The sequence below is a fragment of the Rhinopithecus bieti genome, unplaced genomic scaffold (genome assembly GCF_001698545.2).
Source record: "Rhinopithecus bieti isolate Rb0 unplaced genomic scaffold, ASM169854v2 scaffold_6907, whole genome shotgun sequence".
NCBI lineage: Eukaryota > Metazoa > Chordata > Mammalia > Primates > Cercopithecidae > Rhinopithecus > Rhinopithecus bieti.
This window is the reverse complement of record NW_016805647.1, coordinates 1,276,470-1,287,773: the sequence shown is the minus strand read 5'-3', so window position 1 is coordinate 1,287,773 and position 11,304 is coordinate 1,276,470. Positions and strand designations below refer to the sequence as shown.

At 51.5% G+C, this 11,304-nt stretch overlaps 1 protein-coding gene across 2 annotated transcripts in view; it reads right to left on the bottom strand.

The window, feature by feature from the left end:
• The window catches only part of TACR2 (tachykinin receptor 2), a 12,432-nt gene extending 4,424 nt beyond the window's left edge, over positions 1 to 8,008 (bottom strand). The window contains exons 1-3 of one of the 2 annotated variants that reach the window (XM_017873187.1): positions 6,996 to 8,008; positions 6,027 to 6,221; positions 56 to 209 (exon numbers count right to left, since the gene is read on the bottom strand). In XM_017873187.1, coding sequence (XP_017728676.1) covers positions 56 to 209; positions 6,027 to 6,221; positions 6,996 to 7,387 — 741 coding nt within the window. In that variant the 5' untranslated portion in view covers positions 7,388 to 8,008. The remainder of the gene's footprint in view (positions 1 to 55; positions 210 to 6,026; positions 6,222 to 6,995) is intronic. The other variant, XM_017873188.1, reaches the window with a different exon arrangement.
• Between the last annotated feature and the right edge of the window lie 3,296 nt (positions 8,009 to 11,304).

The following is an 11,304-nucleotide window of genomic DNA, read 5'->3' as shown; positions in this document are numbered from 1 at the left end:
CCCCCCCCCCGCCAGGCCCCGCCCCGCCCCCGCCAGGCCCCGCCCCCGCGCCCACCTTCTTCTTGGCCTGCAGGTGGCGCAAGTTGGCACCGTGGGTCTGCTGTCCGGGCACTGCGCGCCTCCAGAGCGTGAGGCCGATGACGCTGTAGGCGACGAACATCACCGCGAGCGGCAGGAAGTAGATGAGGGCGATCACCACGAGGTGGTACCTGCAGGGAGAGCCGGGGGCCTTGGCAGCGGGCGGCCAGGGGACGACTCCGAAGTCGGCCAGTGCCTGGTCCTGGGACCCCGCGGGCACTGTGGAGCCGCCCCTCCGGGCCCACCCTGGGCGCCTTCCAGGGACTTGGTTTGATTTAAACAAAAATAAAGGGGACACTGGGTAGCCTGTGTGCCAGGAGACGGCTTCCCCTGCAAAAGGGACGCCAGCAGTAGCCCTGCATCCTTCCACGTGATAGACACGTGTCAAAAAAAGGAAAAATGAGTGAAACAAATTAAAAAGTAATTTGTTTACAATTTAAAATACCATTAAGCACAAAGGAGGCAGTAAAATTATCCCACTCCCACCACTATTAACATTAACCACTAATATCTGGCATATTTTTTCAAGAATCATATGTATGAATAGTAGTCACCCCTGATGGGAGTTTCACTTTCCCGGGTTTCAGTTACCCCTCTCAACCGCGGATCCGAAATAGGGATGGACAGTACAACAAGATATTCTGAGAGGGAGAGACCTCATTCACAGAAGTTTAATTACAGTATATTGTTATACTTGTTCTGTTTTATTAATAGTTATTGTTAATCTCTTACTGTGCCTAATTTATAAATTAAACTTTATCACAGATACGTTGAGAAAAAAAATCATAGTATTCGTATATATAGAGAGAATTCAGTACTATCCGAAGTTTCAAGCATCCACTGGGGGTCTTGGAGTGTATCCTACAGTATAGCCACATATGTATATGTATGTGTATGTGTATATGTATATTTATATGTATATGTGTGTGTGTGTATATATATATATGTGTATGTATATATATATAATCTGAATCTGTCTGGATGGATAGAATGACTGGTGTTAATAAGACTCTATCTGTACCAACATCGCTGGGGGGGAATGGGGCAGTGGAAAAGCGCCGTATATCACATGCTGCTGTGTCATCTGCTTACGGTCATCAGCATTTGGCTGGGAACCTGTTTGTGTCAGCAAATGCCCTTTCATACCACCTTTGAGGAAGTGGTGCAGAGTACCATTGCGTGGCTTCCTACCCTGTCCCCAGGGAGGACACTGGGTTGTGATGAGGCTTTTCATTTCCTTTTGGAAACAGTGTAGGCCAGGCATGGTGGCTCATGCCTGTAATCCCCAAACTTTGGGAGACCAGGATGGGAGGATTGCTTGAGACCAGGAATTTGAGACCAGCTTTGGCAAGATAGTGAGACCCTATCTCTATAAAAAATTTTTAAAAATTAGCCAGGTGTAGTGGGGCACACCTGTAATTCCAGCTAATCAGGGGGCTGAGGCAACAGGTTCACTTGAGCCCAGGAGATCAAGGCTGCAGTGAGCTATGATTGGACCACTGTACCCTAGCCTGGGCAATAGAGTGAGACCCTGTCAGAAAAAAAAAAAAAGACAATGTCCCCAGTCCTCAGATCTCTGGTTTATGACGCTGCAACCTCTTTCTGATGAGCTGCAGGCTGGGGACTGACTCCCAGGCAGGTCTGCAGTGGGAGCCTATGGAGACAAAAGTGACTCCATTTTGGGTGCCCTCCCCCGTGTTGACTTCTGATGCTCTCCAGTCTTGTGAATGCCTTCTGATTTCTACTTTATTTAGTGTCCCTAGTGTAAGAACTTGTCAACCTTGATGTTACTCCACAAATCGTGGGCTGTGATGCACATAGTGTTCTTGCCTGTTCTGGAGGGCTGCCTTTCATTGTCTTGCTGGAGCACGAATACCCTTTCTCTATGGTATCTAAGCGTTGCGTCTGGGGAGTGAGAATGCAGAGCTCCACCTGTCTTGTGGCCACCCAAGATCCTGCTTCTGTCTGTAAATTCCCTCAATAAATCACCCAGTACGGACAAACTGGATTTGTTCTGCCTCCTTCTTTGGGTCTCAGCTCCTTGGGCGTTTGGGGATCCCTTTCATGGAACAGCGTCCTTGGAACATTCCACCAAAGGGGCCTGAGACCCCTGGTCCTGTCATATGACTTTTTCTTTCTTACTGGGAGGACTGAGGTGTTCCCAAACCTCCTGCCACGTGCTGGCCTTGCTGGGCCCCTTTCTAGAGGTGCTGCCATCCCAAGGGAAGGGGACCCATGGTGAAACCACCTTGTAAAATTATAACGGAGGAAATTATGACAGTGAAAGAAATCAGACCTAACCGACTCTGTCTTGCTTCTAACCCTTAAGCTGTCCTTGTTCATGCCTGGGCGTAGGCTGAACTATCTTTGGGAAGGAGTTCAGTTCATAATTTTACTCTGAAACAAAATTGATAACAGCCCTTTCCCGAAAAGACCCCCTACTTGCCTGGGGTCCAATCTGCCTTTCCAACACTAACAAATTAGCTACAAGAATATAAATTAATTTAGGGGTCATACAGCCTCGGGCTCCAAGAGTTTGAACCTCCTCAAATTCCTGGGAGTAACATCACTATAGTAAAACCTAAGATGAGTGCTTGAGATATTTTCCAGACCCTGCACTCGTGGATCAGCTGACACTACCCAGGCCAGCAATCTGACTCAGCCAATTCTGCCATCACACCCAGGAACAGAAGACAGCAAGAAAACCTCACTTCAACACCATATGATTCCATCTCCAACCCGACCAATCAGCATTCTCCATTTGCCAATTCCCTACCTGCCAAATTATCTTTAAAAACTCTGATTCCTGAATGCTAAGGGAGACTGATTTGATTTTGTTTTTGTTTTTGTTTGAGATGGAGTTTTGTTCTTGTTGCCCAGGCTGGAGTGCAGTGGCGGGGTCTGGGCTCACCACAACCTCCACCTCCCAGGTTCAAGTGATCCTCCTGCCTCAGCCTCCCAAGTAGCTGAGATTACAGGTGCCTGCCACCACGCCCTGCTAATTTTTGTATTTTTAGTAGAGACAGGGTTTCTCCATGTTGGCCAGGCTAGTCTGGAACTCCTGACCACTGCCTTGGTCTCCCAAAGTTCTGGGATTACAGGCGTGAGCCACCGCGCCTGGCCTAATTTGAGTAAATTAAACTCTGGTCTCCTGCACAGCCGGCTCTGCATGAATTACTCTTTCTCCACTGCAGTTCCCCTGTCTTGATAAATCAGTTCTGTCTAGGCAGCAGGCAAGGTGAACCCATTGGGTGATTATAATGGCTCTAGTCAATCTCTCTCCTAAAGTCTTGTGCTTAGAATTCTGCTTGGGTTCTTGTGCAAACATGCCAATTGCAAGAGGTTCAGGCACTCCTAGACTCCCTGATCCTCAAGTAGGCTTTGGGTTGAGAACCCCAGTGTGGAGCAGATAAGAGGGGAGGAAAGGCAATGAAGGCCAGGGCCCGTCACCTTACAGAGTGAGGATCAACAGGGCCCCCTGTCTCAGTGTCCAGATAGGGAAACTGAGGCCCAGAGAGGCACAGGAAGTCTGTGTCATATTAGTCTACAGATTTAATCATGACCCAATTTCCCCTTTTCTGAGGGTCAGCACTGTGGGAGTCAGAACAGGGCTCTTGTCCAGCCTCTTGTTTAAAGTATGATCTTAGGCAAGTCAGGGCTTTCCCTCAGCCTCAGTTTCCCCATCTGTAAAAGGAGGAGGCCATCTCTAAGTCCTTCCTTAGCAGGAGCCACACTCCTCTGTTGCTTGCTCCCAGGATGTTGTGCAGGACAGGAATTCACCCTGGGCTAGGTCTCCATGCAGAAGGCAAAGGGAGAGAGTCCCGGGGGCCACCTTTTTTTGTTTGTTTTGTTTTGTTTTGTTTTGTTTTGAGATGGAGTTTTGCTCTTGTTGCCCAGGCTGGAGTGCAATGGTGTGATCTTGGCTCACTGCAACCTCCGCCTCCCGGGTTCAAGCAATTCTCCTGCCTCAGCCTCCCAAGTAGCTGAGGATGGATCACCCGCCATCATGCCCGGCTAATTTTTATATTTTTAATAGAGACGGGGTTTCATCACATTGGCCAGGCTGGTCTTGAACTCCTGACCTCAGGTGATCTGCCCGCCTCGGCCTCCCAAAGGGAGTCTTTTTCTATTTTGATTTTGGGGGTGTGTGCATGTGTTCCTGGAGAGGGCATCTTTAATTTCATCAGATTCCTAATTACACACAGTTACACGAGCTTGTGGGGATGGAGCCCTCATACTAAATCTCTAAATTAGGCTCTCCCTCAAGAAAAACAATAACACATTCTCACACTTAAAACCAGGCTTTCTCCAAATCCTTTCAGAATTTTAAGTAACACCAAAGTATGGCTTTCCTAGCCCGCCCCTGCCCGCCTGTTCTTCCTGGTTGCCAGAATCCGGGTTGGAACTCGCTGTTCCCAGAGAGTTGGCACGCGCAGTGGTCCTGTGTTAAGGTGGAGAAATACCGCCTCCAAGTGGCCGATGTCAATATGTTCTGCTCTCCACCCTTTCCTGAGCCAGAAATATATGGAAACTGCTCTCCATGAGAGGGTGGGGGTGCAGGGAGAGATCAGAGACCCTGGGCAGTTCCCAGGAACGGCTTCTCAGAGGAATGAGTTCTCAGACGAACGGCGCTTTCCCTAGCCCTGAAACCCACAAAAGCAGCCTTCTCCTGGCAGGTGCTCAGGACAGATGGAGACCAGGCAGGGAGGGTGTTGGAGGAGAGGTGTGTTGCCATGGCTACCTGGCAGCCCTCACCTCAGACCATGCACACCCTCATGCTTGGGGCAGCTGGGACTTTGTGGGAAGGATCTGTCACCTCCAGGTGTGTTTTCATGTGTCCCCTATTTAAACTACCACATGCTGGGTACCAGTTCTGTGCCAGGCATGGTGCTAAGGGCTTCACGTACACTATCTCATTGACACTCACAAAGCAAGGTACTACTACGAATCCTCATTTTAGAGAGAGAAAGCCAGAGGTTCAGAGGTTATGTGAGTGTGAGGCACCCCCGGACCAGGCGGGAGCAGGCCACGTCTTGGGCCTGACTGACCCCAGAACCCCAGTCAGTTCTTTAGCCTCTACCAAGCAATGGCTCTGTGCCTGGGGACCCCAGAGACACAACGTGAGATCCTCAGAAACTGAGGCCAGAATGGAGAAAGGACTCACCCAGGGTCACACAGCAGCTGGGCCATACCTGAGTCCCTCTAACCCCGCCCTCCCTGCCTCCAGCCTGTGATGCCCACCTCAGCAGCCTGAAAATGTCCCAGGCTTCATCATGGACGCTTTCTGCCTCAGTCTCCTGCCCCTTTGTGGCCTGAGCATATACAGAGTCCCCCCCAAACACATGCCTACACATGTCCCTAATGTGTGCCTGTGTGCACGCACATCTACAAACATGCCCACACACTTGCACGTGCATACACAGGCAGAAATGGGTGCCACGTGTGCATGTGACATCTACAGTCACATACACGTGTGCATGTGTGCATATCCTTATCTAAGGATGCATAGGTGCATATCTGAGTAGTAGAGTGGTGAGGAGATTGGGCCCTGGGCAGGATTGCTTGGATTTGAATCCCTAGCTGGATTCAAATGACTAGCTGGATTTGAATTACTAGCTGTGTGGTTTTGGGCATGTTACTTAGTTTTTCAGTGCCTCAGTTTCTTCATCTAAAAAATTGTAATGATAATAATATAATATATACTCCATATTGTTAGGAGAATTAAATGGGTCAATATTTATAAAGTGCTAAGAACAGATCGCCTACATCGTGTGTGTTGCTTACTAAGCATACAGGTATATTCGCATAATCCCATGTACACTCACACATGTGTACACCCATGCACACACACCACACATGCATGGCCATGGATGCATGCACGTGCGTGTGCACACACACACGTGCACATGTACACACAATTGCCCTCCACAATCCCCCAGAGGCCTTACAGGAGGAGCGTCTTGCCCCCACTGTCTTCGGGCCAGGCCACCACGCACTTGGTGGCACCCTGATCCATGATGACGGTGGAGTAGAAGCACTGGGGGGATGCCAGGGCGAGAGCCACCAGCCAGATGCCAGCAATAACCGCCTTGGTGCCGGGGGCTGAAAGACGAGGCTGGAAGGGGTGGACGATGGCCATGTACCTGTGAGCAGAGGGCAGCATGAGTGGCAGGGGCCCTCCTGTTAGCCCAGCTCTCTTTCCCCTGTCTCCCTCTCTCCCAACCCAGGCCCATGCCCTCTAGCTCTTCCCCGCACTGCTGCCATCTGTCGATGTCATAGTCTCAGCCGACCTGCAGAGAGTCCGCTGGGCTGGTGACTTTCCCGCAGCCACACAGCACACCGATGCCTTGGAACCCCAGCCCAGGTATCCCGGCCCACCATTTCCCTCTGGGCACAGACATGCCCTTGGACGGCCACAAGAAAGCCACACTGGAAGCCCATCTCAGGGCAAGACCGAGCGTCCAACATTATTAGCCTCAAGCTCAGCCCTGAGTAGTGTTGGGAAAATAATTGGCCCTATTAGATTGTAATTGCAAGCATTCTTAACATTCGCCCCTTGTGTAATCCATCTGAAATAATAAACCCAGTATAAGACATTTCTTTGGAGTGAAAGAAAGACAACAAAACAAAGGACACTTTAGACGATCGTTAAACATCACCCACTTCCCCCATAGACTTGAACAACCAGTCCAGCGCACCTAGTGCAAAGTCCTTCGTGTCTAACCCTCAGTCTACCTTCTTCAGCTCCACAGTCCCCCCGCCTTCCAGATTCATAGTTTTAGACCATGACCAGATTTGGAAGGCCATTCCCTTGGTTCTACCCAGACGTGCTGTGTGACCACAGGCATGTCAACACCCTTGTCTGAGCCCCAGCTCAGTGAGGAGGCTCCCCCCAGCTTCCCCAAGGCCCCTCTTGCCTGTCAGCAGCAATGGCAGTCATGGAATAGATGCTGACAAACATGGCTGTGATGGGGAAGAGGTTCTGGAAGTAGCAGAAGGCACGGCCAAAGTACCAGATGTTGTGGCTGGCATAGACAAAGTTGAAGGTTGCATTGAAGGCAGCCATGCAGAGGTCGGCCAGCGCCAGATTGACAATGAAGTAGTTGGTGACTGTGCGCATCCTCTGGTGGGCCAGGATGATCCAGATGACGATGGCATTGCCCGTCACGGCCACCAGCACCAGGGCCAGGTAGGCTGTGGCCCACAGTGCCAGCTGCCAGCCGGGCATGGAGAAGGCTGTGGTGCCCGTGGTGTTGCTGTCAGGGCCAGATGAGATATTGGCTTCAGTCACAATGTCACAGGTCCCCATGGCTGCTTCTGGGTCTGGAACAAAGGGCCTGGCTCCTCGGCTCCTCCTGGATTTGCTATGGAAGAGAACTCCCCTTCAGAGCATGGGTATATGGGGGCAGGAGGAGGAGCAGATGCCAAGCATGGTGGCACATCAGGAGAGCCTGGGACCACTCCTAGGTCTCAGGCAAAGATGAGTTGCGCTGAGCGCAAAGCCCACTCCAGAACCATTGTTATTTCAGATTCCATCCTGCTGGCCAGACTTCTCGAATATCTCGTAGAAATACAGAATTCAAATCACAGCGTCAGAGCAGAAAACATCCTTACAAGTCAACCCCTTCGCTGAAGAGATAGAAGACGGAGATTCCAAGAGGGTACGGGACCAGCCCAGGTCACTCAGGACGTTGGTGACAAGTTAGGGTTCGAACCCAGGTTTCTCATCACATAATCCAGGAAACCTCCTAGATGGGAGGAATGCACAGCAGGAGTCTCTGGATTCCACAGGTCAATGGCGCAGCAGCCTCTCTCCAGGCTTTGGGGTGTGAGCCGGGCTGGGGGCTGGGTGCTCAGGACTCTTCCAGCTGCCAGCCCTCACTGCAGCTTCCCTGCCTTTCTCTGGGGCAGGGCCGGCAGGGGGCCTTGGCAGAGGTACTGCCTGCTCACGAGGTGGGGCTTTGGCTCCCACCCCTGGCCCCACCCCCTGCTTGGCCTTGTCTCTTGAAAGATTTAGGACTAGCTGCCAAGGCAGGGAGAGACCTGGGGGAGATGGGGCTGGCACGGAGGGCCCAGCTCTCGGCGGGTGTTGACTTTCACCCCAGGACAGGAGCTACGTTTAAAGAGTGATTCTAAACAGAGAAGGAGTTTGAGCCTGGTTTGATGACTCCAGGCAAGTCTCTTAACCTTTCTGAGCTCTGTCTACCCCATCTGAAAAATATAGCAAAAAATGGTGTGCATCTCACAGTACATTTGTGAATTTTTAATGAGATAATGTGCACAAAGTCTATTTAGCACAGGGGTTGGTATATAAAAACTAGGATTGGAGTTTCTGGTCCCAAGGGAGGACCCCACAGCTCTGGGCGCTCTAGGAGGAGAAGCCAGAACCCGGAGCAGTTCCAGTGAGTTCCCAGGTGATACTGATGCTGCTGGAGCCAGCACCTCACTTTGAGAATCACTGTCTTAGGACAAAGTCAGGGCTCTTCCAGGAACCACAGCAAAGCTGGAGTTTTAATCCCTGAGAAGCTGCTCTAGGTTTGCCCCAAGATACCTGTTCCTGGTCACTGACTGTGTGCACGTGTGTGAAGCTGTGAAGATGTTTCTGAGTGACTGTATGTGCGGCTGACGTGTTAAGCTCACACACACACATGAACCTGTGCACACCTGTGGCGTGTGGACCATGAAGGCAGGGCAGGCTTAGCGGGAGTGGAGGGAGGCATGCTCTTCATTAAAGCAGAGGAGGCCTCTCATTCACCAGCAAACCCTCGCACAGCAGCCTCTGTGCTCCCAAGGCTCTGCCTCGCACGGCCTGGGTTTCTCGTGGCTGGGCCTTGGCCCCCACACTCCCAGTCAATTTTCTGCTTCTCCCTATGTGTCACTTCCCTGACACCCAGCCCCTTGTCTCCTAGGGTGAGCTGGGAAAGTCCTTTAAAGGCCTCTAGTGCTGAAGAGATGATGCCACCCATGGAATCCAATATAAAAACAACGCTAAACCGTAAGTCATGCAACTTAAACATGCTGACATTGAAAGAGCTTCTTTATGGATTTTTCTGATTGTGAACTTCTGGGTAAGTTCATCACAATCAACACTGAAATTGTATCTATTGTTTGGTGTCCCTGCTGGGCAGATGTGAGGAGCATGTGCTGGGTCGAATGGGAACCCCATCCTTGCCCTTGGGGAGGGGGTGCTTCCTGGGCCCCTACCCCTCCCGTGGGTGTGTGCCTGTTTCCTCTCTGGAGCGGCCTGTTTGGACTTTGGACCCTAGCAGAAGGGTCTCCGCCTTTGATCTCTGTTGGTGGCGGCAACAGTAGCAGTACTTTAGGGCTTGCTTCGGTTTCATGCCCATCTGGCCAGGGTCCTAAAGGGCAGAACGTGTAGAAATAAGAATGGAAGCCCAAGATAGCCTGCTGTCTTTGCTGTCCTCCTGCTCCCAGGCAGCGGGGATTTGTGAAGCTTCAGGTGCAAACCGAGCGCAGGGCTGGGATGCCTGAACGCCTGTCACCAGTCACAGAAGCCCAGCAAAGTTCAAGTTCCTTCCTCCCCACAACATTCCGCCACTTCCACTGTGTATAAAAAGAGGATTATGTTTTGGAATTTGTACATCTGAGTTTTAATTTCCCCCTTAAATTATCTGCTCTTGCAGCTTTCCAACTATGTGCTATGGTTTCAAGTCTCGTGAAAGGGGAAGATGCGGGCCTCCCAGGATGAAGGGGTTCCTGATGAGCTTTGCGGCTTGGTGCTAGCCTTCTGAGTCCATAGCTAGACAGCGATCCCAAAGGTCAGTCCTTATTTTATTTTATTTTATTTTTTAGATGGAGTCTCGCACTGTCGCCCAGGTTGGAGTGCAATGGCACAATCCTGGCTCCCTGCAACCTCTGCCTCCTGGGTTCAAGTGATTCTCCTGCCTCAGCCTCCTAAGTAGCTGGGATTACAAGTGCATGCCACTACATCCGGCTAAGTTTTGTATTTTTTTAGTAGACATGGGGTTTCACCATGTTGGTCAGGCTGGTTTCAAACTCCTGACCTCAGGTGATCCACCTGCCTCGGCCTCCCAAAGTGCTGGGATTACAGGCATGAGCCACTGCGCCTGGAAGGCCAGTCCTTTTAAAAGAGAGAGAGAAAAAAAAGCCAGGCATGCTGGCTCACGCCTGTAATCCCACACCTGAGCCGATGGTGCCGATTGTGTGTGTCCGGGAAGCAGACCCTGCTGTGTAAGAAACACACCAGCTGTTTCTCAGGGAGCTACCATTTGGGTCAACACTTGGGGCAGATGGGGCAGGAAGCAAGTGTGGCTGAAGTACGGCATCGTGCTGTGGTCCAGGCCCACAACAGCCTTGGTAGCCCCATGGGTAATTGGAACTGGAGCACCTTCAGAGTTGCCCTGTGTGGGGCAAAGTTAACCAGGCCTTTATATTTCCACATTGGTCACTGGACATGGGCCACCCCAAGAAAGCATGCGATTGTTGTCAAGGCAGTTGAGGCGAGGCCTGCAGTGGGGGAAGCTAAACATGGTCCTGGGACTACATGCCTGCCCGGCAGCTTGAAAGGGGCCTGGGAAGCTCAGGGCAACATCCACCACAGCTAGACAGCAGCCGCTCCTTCAGACGGGCGTGTGCCGGCAACTGTGCCTTGCTGGTTGGTGTAATTGTGACCTCTGGGCTAGAGGTTTAAAGACCAGAATCGGGAGAGGAATGATCTTCCAGGGAGTTTGAGGAAGAAAAGGATGGAGAGCTGTGGTGTGTGAGAGAAGTGGGCAGGAGAGGAAAGGGGGCTCCAGGAAGCATTGTGGAGGAGGTGTTACCATCAGCGCCTGGGAATGCTCTTGGCAGTGGCCTTTCTTTATCTGGGAGGCTGCTCTGGGCCCTGGCTTCAGTGGTCATAGGTAGCATTGCGGGACACTAGCGCTGAGGGTCACCCTGTCACCAGGGCAATGCCGGGGGTGCCAGGAGGCGGCCGAAGTGAGGGGAGGACAATTGGGTTTGCAAAGGGTCAGCCCCTTAGCTGAAAGGCTCCAGTCCTGTGCCCTGTGGTGGCTCTGACCCTGAGCAGTTGCTCCGATGATCATCCCAGAGACAGGAGGAAGGGCCACATCTGTATTTGCAGGAGCTCCTGGTGGGGCCACATGAGGACAAGAAGAAGAACACTTTTCATTCTGCTAGATGAATCTGGTTCCATGGACCATCCTTCATTCTGAGACCATGTCCTCCTGCTTTTTGAGTTCTTTC